This window comes from Schistocerca serialis, chromosome 2 (genome assembly GCF_023864345.2).
Source record: "Schistocerca serialis cubense isolate TAMUIC-IGC-003099 chromosome 2, iqSchSeri2.2, whole genome shotgun sequence".
NCBI classification, from domain to species: domain Eukaryota; kingdom Metazoa; phylum Arthropoda; class Insecta; order Orthoptera; family Acrididae; genus Schistocerca; species Schistocerca serialis.
In genome coordinates, this window is record NC_064639.1 from 544,537,451 (window position 1) to 544,563,067 (window position 25,617).

General features: G+C 45.4%; 1 protein-coding gene across 1 annotated transcript in view; it reads left to right on the plus strand.

Annotated features, from left to right (window-relative positions):
* The window catches only part of LOC126456195 (transcription factor Sox-21-B-like), a 193,824-nt gene extending 169,763 nt beyond the window's left edge, over nt 1-24,061 (plus strand). Inside the window, exons 3-4 of the mRNA XM_050091948.1 lie at nt 16,107-16,404; nt 23,810-24,061. Coding sequence (XP_049947905.1) covers nt 16,107-16,404; nt 23,810-24,061 — 550 coding nt within the window. The remainder of the gene's footprint in view (nt 1-16,106; nt 16,405-23,809) is intronic.
* The last annotated feature ends 1,556 nt before the right edge of the window (nt 24,062-25,617 follow it).

The window sequence follows — 25,617 nt, forward strand, 5'->3', positions numbered from 1 at the left end:
ATAACTAGATATTTATTATACTGGGTAGTTATAATTAAAACGCACCTACTCACAGAGGTCCAGTATAGGATTTTACTGTCATATGGCAGCGAAACTTGTTAGATATTATAATGCGTTAATGTGAAGCCAAACTGTGCTGGGAAAAAGTTCCAATTGTGGCCATCAGGTGGAAATCTGGTGGCGCTGTGAATGAAAGAAAGACGTATGGAAAAGTTTCCATGTAATGGGTTGGGTACGGGACGAGGGCAGAAAAGACCAAACAAGTGCGGAAGGCATAATGTTGATTTTATTATTAACCGTCGCTTACACTTATTCAATATGAGGACCGGAGATGTCTATCGGATGCTGCATCTGTGAAACGAAGTGATAGACAGTTTCTCGCAGCAGTTCCGGTGGAATCTGAGTAATGAGTTCCTGTGTACCGGCTTTCAGATCAGGTGGACACCGAACCTGTCTCTGGTAAACGCGTTCTTTTAGATATTCCCAGTGCCGAAAGTCACATGGATTCAGGCCAGGTGATCTTGCAGGCCGTGTATCCTGAGAACCTCTGAATATAAAATGTTCGTGGAATATTGCATTAAGCAGGTATTCCTCTAAGACAGTAACATGAGGTGGTGCCCCATCTTGCAGGGAAACAGCGGTTTCCAAAGCAGCGATCACATGCTGCACAAGGGCGTCTCGATAACATGCAGACATCACGGTACACCTGACAGGCCTCTGAGTATATTCTACGAGGGCAGTTCAATAAGTAATGCAACACATTTTTTTTTTCTCGGCCAACTTTGGTTGAAAAACCGGAAATTTCTTGTGGAATATTTCCGAACATTCCCGCTTCGTCTCGTGTAGTTTCATTGACTTCCGATAGGTGGCAGCGCTGTACGGAGCTGTTAAAATGGCGTCTGTAACGGATGTGCTTTGCAAACAACGGGCAGTGATCGGATTTCTTTTGGCGGAAAACCAGGGCATCTCAGATATTCATAGGCGCTTGCAGAATGTCTACGGTGATCTGGCAGTGGACAAAAGCACAGTGAGTCGTTGGGCAAAGCGTGTGTCATCATCGCCGCAAGGTCAAGCAAGACTGTCTGATCTCCCGCGTGCGGGCCGGCCGTGCACAGCTGTGACTCCTGCAATGGCGGAGCGTGCGAACACACTCGTTCGAGATGATCGACGGATCACCATCAAACAACTCAGTGCTCAACTTGACATCTCTGTTGGTAGTGCTGTCACAATTGTTCACCAGTTGGGATATTCAAAGGTTTGTTCCCGCTGGGTCCCTCGTTGTCTAACCGAACACCATAAAGAGCAAAGGAGAACCATCTGTGCGGAATTGCTTGCTCGTCATGTGGCTGAGGGTGACAATTTCTTGTCAAAGATTGTTACAGGCGATGAAACATGGGTTCATCACTTCGAACCTGAAACAAAACGGCAATCAATGGAGTGGCGCCACACCCACTCCCCTACCAAGAAAAAGTTTAAAGCCATACCCTCAGCCGGTAAAGTCATGGTTACAGTCTTCTGGGACGCTGAAGGGGTTATTCTGTTCGATGTCCTTCCCCATGGTCAAACGATCAACTCTGAAGTGTATTGTGCTACTCTTCAGAAATTGAAGAAACGACTTCAGCGTGTTCGTAGGCACAAAAATCTGAACGAACTTCTCCTTCATGACAACGCAAGACCTCACACAAGTCTTCGCACCCGAGAGGAGCTCACAAAACTTCAGTGGACTGTTCTTCCTCATGCACCCTACAGCCCCGATCTCGCACCGTCGGATTTCCATATGTTTGGCCCAATGAAGGACGCAATCCGTGGGAGGCACTACGCGGATGATGAAGAAGTTATTGATGCAGTACGACGTTGGCTCCGACATCGACCAGTGGAATGGTACCGTGCAGGCATACAGGCCCTCATTTCAAAGTGGCGTAAGGCCGTAGCATTGAATGGAGATTACGTTGAAAAATAGTGTTGTGTAGCTAAAAGATTGGGGAATAACCTGGTGTATTTCAATGCTGAATAAAACAACCCCTATTTCAGAAAAAAAAAATGTGTTGCATTACTTATTGAACTGCCCTCGTATTTAAAGAAAAACGGATCGAGTGTAAAGGTGTTTGTGAATCCACACCATACTGTCACATACACTAAATGCAATGGCTCTTCTTGTACAAGACGAGGTTTAGCTGAACCCCACATTCGGAAATTTTGTTTATTCACAGCACCCGTGATGTAAAATATTCCTCGTCAGTCCATCACGTAACCAACTCTGATCCGTTCCAGAAACCGAAGAGCAAATTCAGAACGTTGTGGGGGTTATGTGGTTTCAATTGCTGCACCGCCTGGATCTTGTACGGGTGCCAGCGTAACAGATCGCAAAACTTTCCGTACTGTTGACCATGGGATGGACAGTTCTCGAAACACTGAACGAGCACTAGCACTACCAGGGGCACGTGCCGCATGGTCAGTTACAGCAACAGCGACCTCGTCAGTAGCTTCCACCGAGGTAGGATGCCTTTCTCTTCCAAGTGCCACAGCAAGCTCACCCGTGTCTTGAATTCGTTATTATCTTCTTTAAACCATTTAATAACATCAGGCGTCTCCTCAGATCTTTCAGTTGCCTTTACTCCCTCAATGCAGCGCTGTAATTACTGCCGTTCACAAGAAAGTGTTTCAGTAAGAGCGCACGGCCTCTTTTCCCGATAGCCATACTGTTCACTCACATTTGGACTTTCAAATGACAGCGTGGACTTCATAGCGTCATGCAAACAGTGTATAACGCCAGATTTGCATCTGATGGCCAAAACTGGGACTATTTTTTTCCAGCGTAAATCAATTCCGTATTAACGTTTTTAGCATATCTACAAGTTTCTTTTCCACGACAATTACAGCTCACAATGGACTTCCGTGCGTAGTTGCACTTCAATTACAAGCACCTAGTATTATTTATGTAACATTACATTTTCGAAGTAATAATTAGAGCTTTGTGATTATCGGCGTAGCCGAGCGGTTCTAGGTGCGTCAGTCTGGAACCGCGCCGCTGCTACGGCCGCAGGTTCGAATCCTGCCTCGGGCATGGATATGTGTGATGTCCTTAGGTTAGTTAGGTTTAAGTAGTTCTAAGTCTAGAGGACTGATGACCTCAGATGTTAAGTCCCATAGTGCTCAGAGCCATTGGAACCATTTAAAGTATCGTTGTAATGATGGTAAGAAAATTTAAATGTTCTCTTTTTGGTCGACACACGACTGGAAACAATGCGATATCTTGACGTGACATTAATAGCGGAAATTACATACGATGTGGGAATCAAGAGAATCCGACCCTGAACAATGTGCCATCTCTCATGCCAAATTCCTGATGTGTTCCTCCGCCATTTCTTTCAAACAAGAGTTTGTATCGAAAATCGTTAACCCCGAAGACGCAGTTTCTGGTACAAATAACGATGCACAACACAATTTCGATGATGATGAGGCAAGCTTTATTGTACGATGCGTTCGTTAGTAACAAATTCCATCTACGAATCTATCCGAAGCACCAGATCGGTTCAGGTTAACGCTGTTCTAGAACACATCTAGTGCTCACCTCCAATGAACTCGACCTGGATGGGAAATTAAACATTCCTTCTTGCCTCCTCCAGTACGAGCGTTCCTACGGAATTGACAGTAATCTGTAAATAGGATGGGGATCCGATGCCTGCATGGCGTTTAACCCTTGCTGTTCTCTCAGGCGTTATTGATATTTGTTATCATAAGGAGCAATCCAAAAAAAATCACCGTTTGAAGACTTTGGTGTAGCATTTTTGCAACGTAGCGTGACTCGGGTGCAAATCTATAACCAATGACTTGTAAGGAAGGGACTGGTGTGACATTCCTGTATTTCTGACTGCGGAAAATGGAACTATGGTGACGTTATTACGAAATGCGTCCAAACAGGACCAAAGCTCCGTTATTTTTTTCTTGGTTTCCCAAGGACAAACAGCGGTAGACATCCATCGAAGAGTGAAGAATGTGTATGGGGCAGCATGTCTACCGTTAACCACCGCTTTAGAATGGTGCACCAAGTTCCTTGTAGGTCGCTATTCGACACACGTCGCCGGTCGGTCTGGGATGCCAGACTCAACTAGTAGACTCAAGTGGGAGACATGTGAGCATCCCCCCCCCCCCCCTCCTCCCTATAACTCTGCCCTGATCTCTCCTCACGTGAAAATCACGCCTTTGGTCCCTCAAAAAATGCCTTGAATGTTCGACGATTCTTGTCGGACGGGGATGTGTGGCAGGGCAGGCAGTTACGGACTTCTTTATTCAGCAGGATACTGTTTTTAACAGACGGGTGTCATAACTCCGGTGCCCCGGTGAGATGATTGCCTCAATGCTCACGGAGATTTTGCCTGCTTGCCAGACTGATTCTCGACTGTACGGCCTTCGAACGGAAACTTTCTGATTGCTGCAGGAAAGCCACAGGTCCCATTCCATATTTCTTTTTCTTTCATTGACTTGTTTCTCTCAATTTAGTAAGAACATCGCCAGAATGTGTTGAATTTACAGTTCAGAGTAGTTGGTTGATTCATCTTCTTGTTAAGGTGAGCGAAGGAGGTCGATAAAATGTATTAATTGTGACTTGTGACTATTCTATAAACCTAATTTCGACAGTCGCTGTTTCCCCCGCAGGCAATGTCTTCTCTTGCTAAATATTGGTTGTACCGCAACCAGCGAGTATGTGACGTTGAGTCGGTCGCAGCTTCGAGGGCAGTGGACTACTGTTGTGCCACGGAAACTATGAGATGCTGCCTCAGTCAACAGTCCAGCACGCTCCAAGCACCGCTCTTGTGGACGCATTTATGACAATTTGGCTTCTCTCTACGACTCTGGCGAGGGAAATTCATGGATTCACTGTGTATTTCGCCTGTCGACTCTGACTTCTATTGCAAGTCCGATCAGTATTTGTTAACTGACTGTCACAGTCGGCCATGTGTATGTAAGAATTTCTCCATTAAGTTATAATTATTGAAATAAAAAAACACTAATTCATAATGCAACTGACACATTCACGATAGCATGAACAGTGCAGGCGTACCTCGCTTACCAGGACTTCGACATAATAACACAATGGACGACCTTAGATTGACAATATATCCTAAATTTCGCATAAACAGGCTCAGTTCCTCTGCCAGTGAAATGCGCTAGTGGACAGATAGAAGCTGCATGTCGCTTCGCATCTAATGTTTCTCTTTCGTTCTGGTTATACGCTACCTTCTATAATATTAAATATTATTACGAAAAAACTATGTCAGGTACTCTGCTGTGTGTAGGAAACAAAGACGTTACTCCTCTCCTAAGGAAAACGAATATTATCGTTGCATTATCTCCGATTTTTAGTATCTCTTTTGTTGATTGTAATGTTAATGACTTCGATTTTTTTTCTTGCGAAGGGAACTTATAATTGTGAATATTACGTATTCAAACGCGGTAGTAAGAGTGAAAGTTCTATTACAGGAAGAAATAAACGAGTGCACATCTCTGATGAATAATTAGGTGTGACTCGAATGTCAACATTACTCTTTCTAGTCATTCTGATTACTACAGAAAGTTTCAGCTACACTACGTCGACGTGGAGTTGGCGAGACGCTGGGGAGATTGGCGAACGAACCTGAAAATAAACGCGGCGATTTTCAAAGGACTCAAAAGCACGCAACAAGCAATCTGCCATAACTCTTTACCAACATATTACCGCACGACAAAACACTCACAAGACGAGTTCAGTTTCAACGGACATTTCAATACACTATTTGAAAACCAAGGCTAATCTTATCTGTAAAACCATAAAATACAATAAAAATAACAGTATACTTCGTTTCAATACAAACTTTTCCGTTTGTGACTTGTCTCTGGATGTTACCAATTTCAGTAATTCAAATTTCACCTTTGGAAGATCGTGGCAGAAAATTTTCGTCCCCTCTCCAACTGGTTATCTCAATGTATGCACATATACTCATCCTTATGGAACGGATGTACTAACTGTACAGTTCATCTTCATATACAGGTATATTAAAAATAAGCCTTACGATGTAAATATAATCTTCTGAAATGTACTCTTCTCAGGTGCATCCTAATGACTCTGTACGACTGCAACAACTTCGCAAATCATATACAGACAATCACGAAAGTTGATCCAATTGTTATGGAATAGCTCAACAATGACCGTCAAGGTCTCACGTATGGAAAATGTGGAACAGGCTGGACGTGGTGTCGGCCGGACGCCGAACTTGACATTCGTTCTGTTGCGTCAGAGTTTAAATAGTTATACCTTCTTCTTTTGCGATATTTTTTCTTTTTTTCGCCTATAGTGTGCCTACCACAATATTAACGTGCGCTACTGGGCAAGATTGTTATTGCCGTATGGTCTCGTATTTCTACACCTACTCTGAATCGGATACCTTTGAACTGACTCCTTGCGAATGCAGACTTTTAATGTTTATGGTGCTGATGAGAAGTTCTCAGAATACGAGTTGTTATGAGCACTGATGAGTCTCAGTGTTTCCACGAATGCCGGTATCATATGACCACTGTCTATAACGTATACGTACACAATGCACATGTTATCCCGAGGGTATAACCAGATGGCACTCGTCTAAATCTGATCCCTAATTAACGATGTTTTCGTTCTGGATACTGAGTACTATTCATCAATGAGAGGTTATGGTTCTAAACTTGCAACAAGACATACGAAAGAATAAGCTATGTCAAACAAAACGAGATATTGCAGTAGTTAACATACTGCTGTGTAGGACCAAGATAACGTTGAAACTCACGGTGCACCTTCCTCAAGTAGTAAATTAATTAATTTGTGCACATGACGCTGTCAAATGACGCATCCGGATAGGCACATGCTTTAGCTCGCTGCTTCCGCTATTCAGGGAGGCGCACCGGCCACGGATCGAATCAACCCAGCGGATTAATTACGAGTGTCGGTGTGCCGGCCAGCCTGAATGTGATAGGTGAATATGGAGCTGATACCCACGTTCCGTCTCAATTGCACGGATCGCAAACATATGGAGAACTTTAATTTAGTTTTACACTTTGTACCACCTGACGCAGACAGTTGAAGTACATAAATTCCGTTCCGGTGGGAGGAAAGGGGTGACCATAAGAATAGCATCCGACCATCCTCGCCATTAACATTGGCAAACCCGGCCGGGGTGGCCGAGCGGTTCTGGGCGCTAGTCTGGAGCCGTGCTACCGCTACGGACGCACGTTCGAATCTGCCTCAGGCATGGCTGTGTGTGATGTCCTTAGGTTAGTTAGGTTTAAGTAGTTCTAAGTTCTAGGGGACTGATGACCTCAGCAGTTAAGTCCCATAGTGCTCAGAGCCATTTGAACAATTTTCGAACATTGGCAAATATAATAATTAACATGGCGATCCCTTGATCATACGGGACAAAAGCCAGGAAAAATAAGAAAAATGCTGTCGAGTACGAAAGTGTGTTTGTGTGCGTCAGTTGCAAGGAATGGAAAGGAATCTCTTCAGAAGAATGGTTTCCCAAACCATAATGCCTAGAGGAGACCTGGTGTCTTCAGGTCCATAACGGAAGCCTACAATCTCTAGCACGATTTCTAGTGAGGTATACCTCTTTGAGATTTTTCAACTTGTCTTTTCAATCCTCCAATCCAAACCTTTGTGATATATTTGGTGGGAGACTTCTATTTCCTTGTACAGTCCCCTAAATGTTGTCCTCAGCTGCCAACCGCTTATGTCAACACGTACTGATCCTTAAATAAAGAGCTCTCGGAAATCTTTTATAGACGAACATACGTTTTACCTGCTTGATGAGATATTTTCTTACAAGCTTTCAAAACACAAATTTCATGATACGCAGATAGGCACTGTCAATGAAGATCTTAGAATTTCTTGCACGAAAATGTCTTACGAGCTTCCAAAAAGGCAAATGCTATAACACACTGATACACAAGCGTCATCCACAGGCTGAAATCTTTTAATTAAATCATTGAAAGAAATAGAATCAGTGACCTGCGCCCAGATAGACTCTCTCATACACGTGAAGGTTGGATTAGACTGCAATCCAACACAACTACCAGCTACCCATTTCCCTGCGTGGCAACAGGCTCCACATACCGCCCACTCAATAACAAATCACAAAACCACAGTAAGGCCTTCTGCTGCACGTAAACTCCATACATTACAATATTAAAAGAACTGAGGAATTAAAACTGACTCTCCTCGGTTTTAAAATATTTATCCAAAACAGGATAAATTCTTCTTCTAACAAATACGGAAGGATCCCCCAGATTAATTATTACTTAGGATGGCCGTAACGGCACAAGAGTTTAAAATACAAGTGCGATGTAATATCATTTCCGACAACGCAACTGTCAACAACAAAACAACCCAGATTTGTGTGATCACCATTCTACACCTTTCAATGGTAAACTTGCAATGTCAGCCATACTGGAGAATGTGAGTCATATTAGAAAATCTGCTATGTACGAGTACTAGTTTACTTCTCGGAACCCAGCCCCAGTGGGACCAACAAGCAAAAACTATTATATTTTAAGCAAACACAGCTGCAGTTTATACACTGCTTTAAATGACATTAGTGTGTGACTTGAATTGCGCCACACCATGCACAGTTTCAGCATAACTCATACAATTATCAGGTACAAATTAGCCACTGGAAACCAGGATGGTGGAGAATAACCGTCTTACACTTGTAGACCAAATTCACCACTACTCACCTGACCAGTAAAAGGTAAGTGTTCACCAGGTGAAATAAATCCCTCTGCGTTCACAACTTTTACGGCGGATTTACAAGATTTCGCAACCTTCAGCAGCATCAGAGCGGAATTCAACACACAGCCGTTGGTTCGCGTCCAGGGAACAGCAATCACTTCTCCGAAATGTCCACATCCGAATCAATACATTCCCCTACTTGCAGAAGCGAAACCATCTCGATGCCTTCCTGCCTTCTTCACAGACCCGAAATCAATTGCCTTCAAGCAGCCAACAAACACAGCACTCCTCACTGGGCCGCAAGCAACTTCTCTCTCTCTCTCTCTCTGCAGTCGCAACAAAACTCGCTTATAACCACTTTTCGCCACCGAGACAGTTGCCACTTATGCGTACGCACGTGGCCATGCAAGTACTGACCTCTGCAGCTCATTCCCTTTTCTGCACTGCCTGAGACCATGTGCGAGCACCGGTTGAACTAGTGAGACTCTGTCTGTCTCGAATGCGGCGCAACCACCATGTCACACGCCGATCAAAGATTATCTTAACAATAGAGGACTCGATATAAACCACTACCCCACGGCTCAATTAGCACGCCGCTTCTGGGATGCAGAGAGGCCCACCGGCCACGGACTTAACCCTCCTGGCAGATTAACAACGAGGACCGATGAGCTAGCTAGCCCTGGTGTGGTTTTTAGGCGGTGTCCCACATCCTACTAAACGAATACCGGCCTGGTACTCACGTCCCACCGTAGTGACATGACTCATAAATGTTTAGAAAACATTCACATATTTTCGCATGGGATACTACTTAACGCAGATAGTTGGGACACAAGGACACACAAATGGTGCTGGGGGTGGGGGGGGGGAGGGGGGGGGGGGAGGGTGGAGCAGCGGAGGATTGGTACGGGAAGGACATCCGAACATCCTCTAACGTTGTTAAATTCCATAATTAACATACCGACCCCGAGAAGACATTGGATGAAGGCAAGGAAATAGAAGAAGAAGCATATGTTGTTGTGTAATTCCTTTTTTAATATCTCTATGCTCTTAAGAGTACCGATAGGGTGTTTATAATTTTTATAAATACGTAACATGTTTGCCTTTGTGGGCTATACATATAATTTCAGCATTTAATTCTGAAGACATATTGTTGCAGTGCAGTGGACTTCATTGAGACCGTTTGATTGGCAAAAGTAAATCCGTTTGGTATGTAATGGAGCAGAAATCGGTGGATGCGATGTACACAGATGTTGTTGTGTAATACCTGCAGTTCAGAAAAATTGGATGATTTATTCGAGAACAAGAGTTTCGCAAATGGAGCAAGTCAGTAGCAAGTTGGTCCGATTCTGACACTTAATGCAAGCAGTTATTCGACTTGATACTGACTGAGCGAATTGTTGGATGTCTTTCTGAGGAATATCGTGCCAAATTATGTCCAATTGGCGCGTCAGATCGCCCATGTCACGAGCTGGCTGCAGGGCCGTGCCCGTAATTCTCTAAGTGTTCTCAATTGGGGAGTTATCCGGCACTTTGCTGGCCAAGGAAGGGTTTGATAATCACGAAGACAAGAGGTAGAAACTCTAGCCCTGCGGGCGAGCATTATCTTGCTGAAATGTAAGTTCAGTAAGGCCTACAAAAAGGGGGGTAGAATATCGTCGACGTACCTCTGTGCTCTAACTGTACCGCGGATGACAACCAAAGAGGTTCTGGCATGAAAAGAAATTGCTCCCCATACCATCACTCCGGGTTGTTGGGGGGTATCACGGCAGGCGACACTAAGGTTGGTATCCCACTGCTGCCCCGTGCGTCTCCAGACACGTCTTCGCTGATCATTGAGGCTCAATGGAGACAATTCTACACCAGTCAATGAGATTCTGGGCCGAAGAACGTGTCTGATGTGCCATTTATCTTCATAGCAGGACTCTTTTTGTTGTCATTTACGGCTTCCGTACAGCAAGTGGTGCGTCGACGATATTCTACGTCCCGTTTTGTTGCCTTTGATGGCAAGCAATCCTGGACTTACAATTCAGCATGATAATTTCCGACCGCAGACGGAAAGAGTTTCTACTGCTTGTCTTCGTACTTGCCAAACCCTGCGTTGGCCACCGAGGTCTCCGGGTCTCTCCCAGCTGAGAACATTTGGAGCATTATGGGCAGCGCCCTACAACAGTCGGGATTATGGCGATCCAAAGCGCCAGTTGGACAAAATTGGGCACGATATCTCTCAGGGGGATATCCAACAACTCTGTCACTTAATTCCAAGCCGAATAACTGCTTGCGTAAGAGCCAAAAGTAGACCAATGCGTTACTGACTTGCTCAATTTGTGAAGCTCTTTCTCTTGAACAGATTATCCAATTTCTCTGAAACTTTCTTTATTTGTTTGTGTGGTCATGTACATCACATCAACCAAACTTCGTTTCGTTCCATTCGGATAAATCCTTCAAGGCGCATCCTTCTCCTCCTCCCCCCCCCCCCTACCCCCCTCTTGAGTGTACTACGAGGAACACTGCAGACCAAAAATCGTAGCAGTTGTTTATGTTTTTCTGTTGGTATCTAAGAGGAGCAACGATACTGTTCGTTCCACCTCCGAATAACAAAATAAAAGAGACAAAAGTGGAAAGAATAATTCTTGGCAGATTTTTCTCTTTGTTCACTCACTTGATAGCGATGTAGCTCTCACTAAAATAAAGAAATTCTTCTGTTCTGCACTTCAGTGACGTCGTTGTGCAGATTTAGTCTACCATAAATTTTCAAAACTCAGCGTGCGGGTGCGACAGAATACAAAACTACCCTTACGCTCCAGAGAGTCTGTGTTTCCAAACAAGGACGCGAGCGCGATTACCGGGCACGGTCTATGGGTTCAGAAAACGAAGAGGCGACACGCAGCACATGACCAAGGCAGCGTCCCCGTTGTGAGGCTGGTCTTCCGGCGCATAATCTGTGACGCGCGGAGGCGCCACATCACAGCGGCCGAGCGCCCAGGGCGTGAGGGAGAGGCGGGGGTGGCGAGCCTTTGTCACAATTAGCGCGGCCACGGCGCGGACAATACCGAACAGCTTCCCCGCTAAGGATTACCGCTCCGTCCCGCTACAGCCTGTTTACTCGCGCCGTTCCGCTAACTCCACCCGGAAACCGCTGCATCAGACGAGGAGGAGCGCAGCACGAGACAAAGAAAAAAACAATCTGGAAATATCCGTGCATTGCTCCTCGTATTTCTATTCAGGACCGATACTGATCAGAAGCTCAAAGAAGAATGTCTGTACATTCGACATACACTCTGCTTAACCGTACCCAGAAGACATGGTCGACTGTCAATATAACTTCGAGTATGTACAGACCAGCAGAAGGTTTCTGAATGATTGGAGTTGCAGTTCTTTGGGACTGATGGAACCAGGAGGCATCAGTGTTGTTCGTGTGCGATACAGTTACCGGACCTGGTTCGGTACATAAGTGGCGAGTACAGCGCTTGATGTCTAGTGGTCGCAATGAAAGACATGAAGCTGCAGTGTACTTGCGTGAGATACTGTTATCGTCACCTGACGGAGTTTAAAGCTGTCTCATTGTGGGTCTGTTAAGCGAGAGTTCATTGGAGGGCAGGATGGAGGTCTATTTTGTTGTCTGATGAAAGCTGGCTCTGCCTCTGTTGGGAATGCAAGAGCACGGCGTAGGTTTTCTTCAGTCAGAAAGATTCCCACAATTAGTAATAAAATGATATTTGTTAAGTATGAAGATACAGGCAACTTAAATATTGCTTCTTATTGTGAAATGTCCAGCACAATTATTACAAGTCCTTCAAAATACTTAAGTCCTGTAACTGTGCCACTGAGTGATACCCGCTTAGAGTGCAGACCTGGACTACGAAGCCTACGGAACCTACGTCTCAGAGGCGATGGACGAACACTGCAGCTTGTAGATTCGGCGGTAACTGGAGACTGTACATGACTCGGCGCAACTAAGGTAAGTGACTGCCGTAGCTCAGTGCTCTGGTATATAACGAGGCATCGACCAATCGCTGTCCACATACGTGATGCCCATGGGTTGGTAGTTGTGACCCCGGGTGGACCTCGATATAGTTCGTGTGCCAGCTCATACAGCTTATTCATTGTGGTGCGGTACTTTCTGGAGTACCACAGTGATGGCCGTGTGATGGTCAGAAGGGGCCAGCTGAGGGCCTTCAACCAACATGTTCAAATGGTTCAAATGGCCCTAACCACTAAGGGACTTAACATCTGAGGTCATCAGTCCCCTAGACTTAGAACTACTTAAACTTTACTAACCTAAGGACATTACACACATCCGTGCCCGACGCACGATTCGAACCTGCGACCGAAGCAGATGCGTGGTTCCGGACTCAAGCACCTAGAACCGCTCGGCCACAGCGACCGGCAACCAATCTGTCTGCGAGCTAGACACACTGGACCTACACCTGGAGTTACAGTCTGGGGTGCGATTTCATAAGACAGCAGGAGCACTCGCGTGGTTATCCCAAGCACCCTGACTGCAAAATCTGTACGTCAGTCGCCGGCCACTCTGGCCGAGCGGTTCTAGGCGCTTCTGTCTAGAACCGCCCGACCACGACGGTTGCAGGTTCGAATCCTGCCTCGGGCATGGATGTTTGTGATGTCCTCAGGTTAGTTAGGTTAAGGAGTTCTAAGTTCTAGGGGACTGATGACCTCAGGTGTTAAGTCCCATAGTGCTCAGAGCCATTTTTGTACGTCAATCTGGTAATTCGACCTGTTGTGCTTCCATTTATGAACAGCATTATAAGGGGTGTTTTCCAACAGCGTAACGCTCGCCCAAATACTGCTGTTGTATCCCAACACGCTCAACAGAGTGCCGACATGTTGCCTTGGCCTTCGCCATCACAAGATTTGTCTCAGCTGCGGCGTCTTCGACAGCTAGCGTTAACCGTTCCTGTATTGACCGACCAAGTGCAACGGTCATGGAACTCCAGCCTAAAAACTGACATCCGTGACTCGTACAACACCATGCATGCTTGCATTCAACACACTGGCGGTTACACTGGTTATTAGTGGACCACCATTTCACATTTTCAATAGTTTTAACTTGCGCTAACATTAACATTTGACCTTGCAATGTTAATCACTTAAATACCAGGTGTAGAAGTATGAAACCTGCATTTTCCAATAGGTAGTGTAAGCCGCCAGTGCAGGGCCCGTAGAACTGCGTCTGCAGCGCCATCTGCTTCCTGTAACAGCTGACGACGAGTGTCAAAATACCATGTTCCATATATCGGTATCTGTTTCAAACCCGTAAACATGTCGAGTTTTGTGCCTACGAACAACATTGGTTTTCCGTTATCACTTCAAGAAAACTACTGCAGAATCGGATCGAATGCTTGTCGAAGCTTTCGGCGAACATGCTCTTTGGAACACACAGTGTTTCGAGTGGGCCGGCCGGAGTGGCCGAGCTGTTCTAGGCGCTACCGTTCGGAACCGCGCGACCGCTACGGTCGCAGGTTCGAATCCTGTTTCGGGCATGGATGTGTGTGGTGTCCTTAGGTTGGTTAGGTTTAAGTAGTTCTATTTTTTCGAGTGACTGAAATTCAAAAATGGTCATTTTGACGTGAAGAACGACGAGCGCGGGAAACCACCGAAACAGTTCGAATACAACGAATTGCAGGCCTTATTGGATGAAGATGATATTTAAACTCAACAGGAACTCGCGGAACAATTGAATGTGACGCAGAAAGCCGTTTCTCTTCGGTTGAAAGCTGTGGGAAAGGTGCAGAAAGTGGAAAAATCGGTTCCACATGAACTGAATGAAAGACAGCAAGCAAATCGAAAAACCACGTGAAAAAAGCTGCTTTGCAGATAAAAAGAAAGTCGTTTCTGCATCGAATAGTTGCAGGTGATAAAAAATAGATATATATTGTGAGAATCCTAAACGTCGTAAAACATGGGTGAACCCAGGCAAACCATCGACGTCCACTGCAAGACCAAACCGCTTTGGAAAGAAGACAATGCTCTGTGTTTGGTGGGATCAGAAGCGTGTCATTTATTAGGAGCTGCTATGATCTGGTGAAACTGTTAACAATGGTCGCTACCAACAGCAAATGATCGAATTAAATAGATTGTTACGTGAAAAACGACCGGAATATGGAAAAAGGCAACACAAAGTCATATTGCTCCATGACAACGACCCAGCACACACAGCAAAACGGGTCACGGAAACGATCGGGGCATTCAGTTGGGAAATACTTTGGCGTGTAGCTTATTCTCCAAACATGCCTCAGTTCGATTATCATGCATTTGCAAGACTGGGACACGGTCTCACTGAACAACGCTTCAATTCGTATGAAAATGTACGAAAATATCTCACTGACTGGTTCGCTTCAAAAGAAGAACCGCTTTTTAGCGTGGCATTCATAGCCTGCCGGAAAGGTGAGAGAAATGCATAAATGACAGTGGAGATTGTTTCGAATAGAAGATTGTCTATCAGTTTCAAATAACAGACGTGTATTTGTTGTTGTTGTGGTCTCCAGTCCTGAGACTGGTTTGATGCAGCTCTCCATGCTACTCTATCCTGTGCAAGCTTCTTCATCTCCCAGTACTTACTGGAACCTACATCCTTCTGAATCTGCTTAGTGTATTCATTCATCTCTTGGTCTCTCTCTACGATTTTTACCCTCCACGCTGCCCTCCAATGCTAAATTTGTGATCCCTCGATGCCTCGGAACATGTCCTACCAACCGATCCCTTCTTCTAGTCAAGTTGTGCCACAAACTCCTCTTCTCCCCAATTGTATTCAATACCTCCTCATTATTTATGTGATCTACCCATCTAATCTTCAGCATTCTTCTGTAGCACCACATTTCGGAAGCTTGTATTCTCTTCTTGTCCAAACTATTTATCGTCCACGTTTCACTTCCATACATGGCTACACTCCATACAAATACTTTCAGAAACGACTCCTGACACTTAAATCTATACTCGATGTTAACAAATTTCTCTTCTTCAGAAACGCTTTCCTTGCCATTGCCAGTCTACATTTTATATCCACTCTACTTCGACCATCATCAGTTATTTTGCTCCCCAAATAGGAAAACTCCTTTACTACTTTAAGAGTCTCATTTCCTAATCTAATTCCCTCAGCATCACCCGACTTAATTCGACCACATTCCATTATCCTCGTTCTGCAACCAAATTCCGGTTTCATACTTCTGCACGTGGTACGTTACCAAGAGAAATGCATTCCCGATATTTCATTACTCTGATTTGATTATTTTTTGGTGTTTGGATAGTTTTCCGTCAGTGTATATGCTTCCTGGTTACGCAATTTCAATGGCCATCGATGTATGTGAACGATGATTTCGCCGCTGTGTGAGACGAACCTGGTGCGGTGTTGCAGGGCGCTGCACATGAAGGAGCACCCGGACTACAAGTACCGGCCGCGACGCAAGCCCAAGTCGCTGCTGAAGAAGGAGCCCAAGTTCGGCTTCTCGCTGCTGGCGGGGCCCCCGCTGGCGTCGCAGGCTGGGCAGCACGCGTCGCTACCGCTGCCGCTGCCGCTGTCGCCCGGCTCTGCGGCCGCCGACCACCTCGCGCGCTCGCTGCTGCCCGCCTTCCCCTACCCGCTCTACCCGCTGCCCGCGCCCGCACACAAGATCATCGACGACGGCAAGAGCGCCTTCGACCTCGCCATGCAGGTGACTGTTGCTGTCCGCCTATCTTGTACCATGTCATGGGATAGCCATATGCACGTACACAGATGACAGTAGTATCGCGAACACACGGTATAAAAGGACACTGCATTGGTGGAGCTGTCATTTGTGCTAAGGTGAGCCATGTGAACAGGTATCCAAAGTGTTATGGCCGCACGACGGGAATTAATAGACTTCGAACGCGGAATTATAGTTGGAGCTAGACGCATGCCACATTCCATTTCGGAAATCATTAAATTCAATATACCAGGATCTACACTAATGGCCATTAAAATTGCTACACCATGAAGATGACGTGCTACAGACGCGAAATTTAACCGACAGGAAGAAGATGCTGTGATATGCAAATGATTAGCTTTTCAGAGCATTCACACAAGGTTGGCGCCGGTGGCGACACCTACAACGTGCTGACATGAGGAAAGTTTCCATCCGATTTCTCATACACAAACAGCAGTTGACCGGCGTTGCCTGGTGAAACGTTGTTGTGATGTCTCGTGTAAGGAGGAGAAATGCGTACCATCACGTTTCAGACTTTGATAAAGGTCGGATTGTAGCCTATCGCGATTGCGCTTTTTCGTATCACGACTTTGCTGCTAGCGTTGGTCGAGATCCAATGACTGCTAGCAGAATATGGAATCGGTGGGTTCAGGAGGGTAATACGGAACGCCGTGCTAGATCCCAACGGCTTCGTGTCACTAGCAGTCGAGATGACAGGCATCTTATCCGCATGGCTGTAACGGATCGTGCAGCCACGTCTCGATCCCTGAGTCAACAGATGGGGACGTTTGCAAGACAACAACCATCTGCACGAACAGTTTGACGACGTTTGCAGTAGCATGGACTATCAACTCGGAGACCATGGCTGCGGTTATCCTTGACGCTGCATCACAGACAGGAGCGTCTGCGGTGGTGTACTCAACTACGAACCTAGGTGCACGAATGGCAAAACGTCATTTTTTCGGATGAATCCATGTTCTTTTTACAGCATCATGACAGTCGCATCCGTGTTTGGCGACATCGCGGTGAACGCACATTGGAAGCGTGTATTCGTCATCCCCATACTGGCATATCACCCGGCGTGATGGTATCGGGTGCCATTGGTTACACGTCTCGGTCACCTCTTGTTCACATTAACGGCACTTTGAACAGTGGACGTTACATTTCAGATGTGTTACGACCCGTGGCTCTACCCTTGATTCGATTCCTGCGAAACCCTACATTTCAGCAGGATAATGCACGACCGCATCTTGCAGTTCCTGTACGGGCCTTTTTGTGTATAGAAAATGTTCGATTGCTGCCATAACCAGCACATTCTCCAGATCTCACACCAATTGAAAACGTCTGGCCGAGCAACGGGCTCATCACAATACGCCAGTCACTACTCTTGATAAACTGTGGTATCGCGTTGAAGCTGCTTGGGCAGCTGTACCTCTACACGCCATCCAAGCTCTGTTTGACTCAATGCCCAGGTGTATCAAGGCCGTTATTACGACCACAGCTGGTTGTTCTGGGTACTGATTTCTCAGGATCTATGCACCCAAATTGCGTGAAAATGTAACCACATGTCGGTTCTAGTATAATATATCTGTCCAATGAATACCTGTTTATCATCTGCATTTCTTCTTGGTGTAGCAATTTTAATGGCCAGTAGTATACAATATCAAGAGTGTGCCGACAGTGCCACATGTCAGGCGTTACCTTCCACCACAAACAACGCAGTGGCCGAAGGTCTCCACTTAACGACCGAGAGCAATGGCGTTTACGTAGAGCTGTCAGTGCTAACAGAGAAGCAGCACTGGGTCAACTAACCGCAGAAATAAATGTGGGACGTTCGACGAACATATCCGTTAGGAAAGTGCGTGAAATTTGGCGTTAATGGACTATGGCAGCAGACGACCGACGCGAGTGCCTTTGCTAGTAGCACGGTAGCACGACATTGCCTTCAACGCCTCTCCTCGGCCGGTGTCCACATTGGTTGGACTCTAGGCAACTTAAAAACCTTGACCTGGTGAGAAGAGTCCAGATTTCAGTTGGTAAGAGCTGATAGTAGGGTTCGAGGGTGGCTACTTGAAGACCATTTGTAGTCATTCATGCACTCTGTCTTCCCAAACAACGATGGAATTTCTGTAGATGACAATAGGTCATGTCATCTAGTCACAACTGTTCGCGAAAGGTTTGAAGAACATTCTGGACAGTTCGAGCGAATGATTTGGCCACCCAGGTCGTCCGACCTGGGACAGAACCAAGAGGTCAGTTCGTGCACATAATTCTGCACTGGCAACACTCTCGCAATTATGGACGGCTATAGGGGCAGCATGGCTCAATATTTCTGCAGGGGACTTCACATCGGATTTCACCCTCGTCGTTTTCTCTTATCGTCACCAACAGCACGAAATTGACATAAGGCTTTATACGCTGTCAGCATACACACACTAAACAGTTATGCAGTAAGTAGCTAAATCCTCTTTACAGACTTTGAAGACAGGTTCCTCACAGCAAAATAAGAAAAAAAATCTTGTAAACATGGGTTCTAAAATGCATACCTTGAGAGCTACGAGCGCGTCTCCATCTTCGCTTCCGTGAAACACATCTCTTCTATTGAGTAAGAGCTCATAAGCTCTTGAAGTATGCACTTCAGAGCCCACATCTGGGGGACATTTTTTCTATTTTTGGTCTGTACTACTTCCTCACAAAATATGGAAAGCAAAGAGCTTGCAGTAGAAGGGACAGTATCGAAGATGAACAAGTACTCATAGCTCTTAAGGTATACATTTTACAGCTCATGATTCCTACACTTTTTTTCTTATTTCTGTGTAAGGAACCTGCCCTTAAAGTCCGTAAAGGGAATTTAGTTACAGCCTTCATAGAAGCCACAATCTTCACGTATCGTGAAGAGAAAATGTCAACGTGTGTCAACAATGAAAACCGTTCCAATGGAGTTGTTAAGCCATTTCTCGACAACTTTTCAACTTTTCAATCGACCGAGGTTAGAATCTCTGTTGCGCATAGTATCACCGACTCATGGAAGTTAGTTAAAGTTCACATTACTCTCCTCAATGAATGTTTCACTCTGAAATGTGTTGACTGTCCAGCCTTCCGCGAAGAGAAATATTTCATCTGACGGTTGACGCATCATCCGCTTCATCCATTTTCCATTCTGGAAGCTCAAAGTGTAGTTAGTTAACAACTGGGCAGGAAGAACACTTTGCAGGTTTACTAGTAGTATGCATATCACACGTCCCCAAGTACATCCATTGCTACTTCTACTTCCGTTGATGACTGTCTCGCCATTTTAAAATGCTTAGTTCTTGTTACCGAGAAGGTTTTAGTCCCAAAGAGCGTGCCGTTCCGTTTCAGATGCTTTCCTACTTGGAAATCGGATAGCTAGGTCGGAAGATCATTGCCAACATATTACAAAGACCGAGGTTAGAATCTCTGTTGCGCATAGTATCACCCGACTCATGGAGGTTAGTTAAAGTTCACATTACTCTCCTCAATGAATGTTTCACTCTGAAATGTGTTGACTGCCCAGCCTTCCACGAAGAGAAATATTTCATCTGACGGTTGACGCATCATCCGCTTCATCCATTTTCTATTCTGGAAGCTCAAAGTGTAGTTAGTTAACAACAGAAAAATGTCGATATAATCTTCCTGGGCAGGAAGAACCCTTTGCAGGCTTACAAATTTCTTTTCAGTAGAACTCCCCAGATAATTGATTGCATGTGAGTCAGCATTTCCGTGCTGAATTCCTTTGCTCAATTCAGAACGGCTACTGAAACCTTAAACTCTTATGTCACAATAAGTAAATAACTGTCACTCGTGTACACACGAGGTATCAGGCTGGTACTGAATGGTTCGTTTCTCACACACACGGTCCTCTCTAATGACATCTATATGACAAGTGCAGCACTGGAACTGGTTAAACGGCGTAATAATGAAGCAACAAAACATTAATTGGCCGTTTGCAAGTTTTCCACTTCCATCATTATGTTCGTTAACTCATTTAGCCCAAGAATCGACGTTCTAAACGAGAGGACTCAGGTCTCATAGGTCCGACCATTGGACTAGAAACCAAACGTCACCTACAGTCTCCACTTAGCACGTACTTACATTGGTCGAAACACCTTCGAATCCTTTAGGACAAAACTCTGTGAATAACAATTAAGAGTTCAAGACTCTGTCTCTGAACTGTAGGCAGTTAACGCTCTATATAAACAACACACTGTGATCACTTTAATCAAATCCGCAAACATCCGTTCTTCACAGCCTGTAGCTCTTCATCTATCTACGAGGGTGTGCTGAAAAGTAATGCCTACGATATTTTTTATGTGAAAACTTTTAAAGCCTTTTAAATACAAAAACATTATTAAACTGGTTTTATTCATTAGAAATGATTTACGAAAGCCTGCGATTGTGCCTTTTTCTCTGTGTACTATTCCATCTTTTTGTAATTTTTCCATGTGCCTTTTCAGAGCCTCACACATAAAAAAATATTGCAAGAAAAAAGGTACAGTACACAAAGAAAACCGCACTTGAAAATGGGGATCGTTTCCCGAAACGCGTAGTGTAAAATATACATTAAACGAATATTGTGATTGGTAGCAGAAAAACTATTCATACATAAAATCAAATGTTATCAAAAATCTACATTTTTATCTTTCATGTCCACACATTTATTTCTTACCATAGTCACACTGCCAACGAACACATTTCTCCCATGAGAGACCAGTTTGTTGATACTGTCGCTGTAGAGTGTCTAACATTATTGAAGGAGCCACAATCTCACGTCTGCTTCCACCGCTTCATCACTATTAAAGTGAAGTTCTCGGCGATGTTCATTAAGGTTTGGAAACAGATGAAAATCGAGTGGACCCAAGTCGGGACTCTTAGAATTCGAACTCTCACGCACAGACATACAGTAGTTACAGTACACATCGCCATGTTGCACGCTGCAATGCGGAGCCCTCTAGCGGCAGAGGGCTGCAAATACGTGGACGTGAAGAACAAAGATGTAGAATGTTAATGACCTTTGCTTTATTTAAAAAAGCTTTGAGAGTTTTTACATAAATAATTAGGAGGCATTACTTTTCAGCACACCCTCATATTACCTTAACAACCTCACACAGGACTATCGGGTCGAAGTCTTGTGTACTTAAGTCAAAACACGACCAAGATCACACCCCTCCTATACAACTTCTTTCCACACAAACCATCCGGAAAAATAATCGTACCCACTGCTTCGCACTCAGTCTGTGCACTGCAGTTGTAACTCTGGCTGAACTTAAGAAAAGCGTACTGTCACTGCTCGACGCTTCTATAAAGGGCCCCAAATGTACACCTTCACATCCCGTGCCTCTCTAAATAAAGTGGTGTCCTCAAAATGGTCCAATATTTAGCCTTCCACCCACTCAGTACTACTTTTGTGACGACTGGGAATACCTGACTTTAACACTCCGACGACGACATGATCATTACAGACGGAGCAAATGATCGGATTGGGGAATGGTGGGGAAGGGAATTGGCGCACCCTTTCGAAGGGACCATCCCGCACACATAAACTGATTAAAAGAAATCACCGAAAATAAAAATGTGGATGGTTCTACGGGGTTTTGGACCGTTTTCCTTCTGAATGTGAGTCACACGTCTCACGACTACGTCGCCTCACGTGCTTTCATTTGAAAATTAATAGACAGGGAAGAAGACATTGTGGTAACTGTGCAGAAAGTTGTCTGAAGTATTGAAAACTGAATAACAGCCCCAGTTTAAAAGAGGGTTAATGACAAAACTATTAAAGTAACAATAATGTCTCCCTCTGTTTCTGTACGCACTAGACACTCCAGTACAACTAAATATCTTTATCCCATCCAGCTCTTCCTCATTTCCCCCTTTCACAAAGCTCTTTGATGATGTAGTATACCTAAATTTCTCTTCCCCAGAATCCGATTTCTCAGGAAACATTACATCTTTCCACCTATAAATTCATTTCGTAAGTAGCAGGGTAGGTTGAAGGTAGCAAGAGTAAAATACGGGGAGGGGAGGGTTGTTTACAACTTCTACAGAAACCAGACGGCAGTTTTATGAGTTAAGGGTATGAAAGGTGAGCAGTACTTGAGAAGAAAGTGTAAGTGTTGTAGCCTATAACCGACGTTTTTCAGTCTGCGCATCGAGCACGCAGTAGAGGGAATCAAAAACAATTTGGGGAAGGAATTAATGTTTAGGGAGAAGAACTAAAAACTTTGAGGTTTGCTGATGACATTGTGATTCTGTCAGAGACAGCAAAGGATTTGGGAGAGCAGCTGAATGGACAGTGTCTTGAAAGGAGAACATAAGATGAACATCAACAAAAGCAAAAGCAGAGGAATGGAATGTTGTCGAATTAAATTAAGCGATGGTGAGGGAACTATAAGTTTCCGTTTGAGGGGGTTGCTGCAGCGAATATGCAACTTAGCGCGACAATACTTGGACCCCTAGTGGGTGATGCCAAATATCTGAAAAAGATTGGGTAAGTAACTTAACTTGCAGCCCGGAACTGCCGGATGATATGGCGTGGCTTAGTCCCAGGTGCCGGCCGGTGTGGCCGAGCGGTTCTAGGCGCTTCAGTCTGGAACCGCGCGACGGCTACGGTCGCAGGTTCGAATCCTGCCTCGGGCACGGATGTATGTGATGTCCTTAGGTTAGTTAGGTTTAAGTAGTTCTAAGTTCTAGGGGCTTATGACCTCAGCAGTTAAATCCCATAGTGCTCAGAGCCATTTGAACCATTTAGTCCCAGGTTCAGCGACCGAACACAGGACCACGGAACCTTTAGCGCAGGCACAGCTCGTTCGCCTCGTAATCTAATTCCGTTCGGCTGGCCGCGAGAAACCAAACAGGAAAGGAAATACACAGAGAAAGTTGGTCACGCGATACGCAACCATCAGTCCGGACTAGGACTAGTGTAATCGGGAGGCGGCTACCTGGCATACATAGCACAGATCAGTACACTGAAGTAACAAGGTTAAAGATAGCATACGAATATCAGATGTAACAAACAAGAACCCATTAGACAATTTATCACAGGATTCAACACTTTGTGCCATCCTGACACACTGACTTATAGCTGATCACAAATTCAAAGCGAAACCTGAGAAGCAATAAGTGCCTACACATGAACACAAATTAACCATATCGTAATTAATAACAGGGCCTGCTTCCGTGCTAATGCAAACGGAATAAAACATTAAGTATAATCCAAGGGGAGAGTCATTCCAAGCGTGTGTGTCAATTTGTACCTCTCTATCTACATTATTCCGTGATTTATTCAGTTTTCAAATTTATACTGACTTTTTGATCACCCAGCACATAAATGAATACACCACTAACGACGGGTGTGGTGCGGGTCACGTGTGTGCAGGCGCTGTACTCGAGCCAGATGTATTCGCACGCGTCGGCCGTGGCGGCAGCGGCGGCCGCCTCCTGGGTGCCGTGCGGCTGTCCCCCTCCCCCGACGGCCGCGCCCAGCCCACCGCCGCCGCCGCCTCCCGCCTCCTCGCTGGACGGCGCGAACGCCATCAAGCGGCCGGTGGCGTGTCTGCTGGTGAAGCCGCCGACCGAGGACCTGTACGGGCCGCCGCAGCTCACCCCCGCTCCGCAGCACGTCATATGAAGACCGCTCCCGGTTCTCCCGGACCTGGCCCGGGGGAGCCTGGGAGCCTCGTGGTGCTGGGGCGCCGCCGCCGCCGCTGCAGCCGCCGCCGCGGCCTCTTCCGCCTCCGGGGGGCCGCCCGCCGCCGCCACCGCCGCCTCCGTCGCGGAAGACGACCGCGACAGGCCTTCGTCTGCCGCCAGCAGCGGGCACTGAGCGGCTGCGACGACACCTAGAAGGGAATTCGCAGCGCGTGACGATGCTGGGTACACTTAGACTCGGGAGCTCGAAGGTGTACCTTCGCTACAGACAGCCGTTACCGCCGCACGTAGCCTGGAGGTGTATTCTACCAGCTTTTCGGAGGTTACTGAGGGATAGTACCCGATTATTTCCACGTATGCAGTCTATGATTCTCAGAACATCGTTACAAAGTATTTTCATGTTCATCTGATCTATAATCTATGACCTCAGATCCTTAGTACGGGATAGTCTGGTTCTGCATATACATATACAATGTGTACCCGAGCTTCAGCGATGAAATTTCGGAAGCTCTTCAGGGACATTTTCTGAGTGTTTTGCTATACAGAACCCGAGGTCTCGGGCGTCTCATTACAGAGCGATAACGTAATTATGCTTTAATTAACTTCTTACCCCAATTGCCTTTGTTTCTGTTCAAATTCTTACAGAACAGCGCAAAAAAACTATAATGTGTGCAACCAAAACGTACAGCACGAAACACAGAACAGCTCTCTAAACAGCACAAGTATTATGATGTGACTGAATTTTCTCATGAGGAGAAGTCAGAAGCAGCGATGTATTTTACTTGGTACAAAAAATTTCTGTTGCCAAGATAACATAAATACTGCTTTATTTTCGACAATCGGTTTCAACAGACTTTGCTGTTCTCTACAGGTCAACAAAAATTTTTGAAGACCTGAAGATTCCAGCGAAGGTTGTCGAAAGTAGCTGTCGAAAATAAAGAAGTATTTATGTGATCTTGCCTACAGAAAGATTTTTTATGATATGGTTGCTGTTGCTACGGGAACAGCTCAGCACAGCGTCGTTGTGATGTTCCTCCGTTTCAGCCAGTGAACTCGCACACGTATTGCATATGAACCACTTCGTCTTCCTATAGATCCATATTTCTGTTTATCGCTATTAACGCACATCCAAAACTGGCGGAAAAACAAGTGTGAGACAGAACCGCACAGCACTGAATCCAAGATTGTGGGTGAAGAGTAAAATTGGCATTCCTGTTGCCAACATCATGTACCATGAGTGACTGGGGAAAGTTTGTTACCAAACCAGACACGAAGTGCTTTCCATCGAATTTTGCACTGTTGTGCAGGCATTTCAAGTGCAATATAGATATAAAGGTAAATCAGGGAAGAAATCAGGCGAGATGCAATTACTCTGAACGAACCGCCGGAGATGACGGGTCTCTGACAACAAAATACTCTGAAAATTTTCCTGAAGAACCTCCGAAATTGCCAGTGGAGTTCTGACTCACCCTGCGTAATCTATGGCTTCCAGAACCTCATTATAGAATATTTTTAGGTTCTACAACCGAATATACA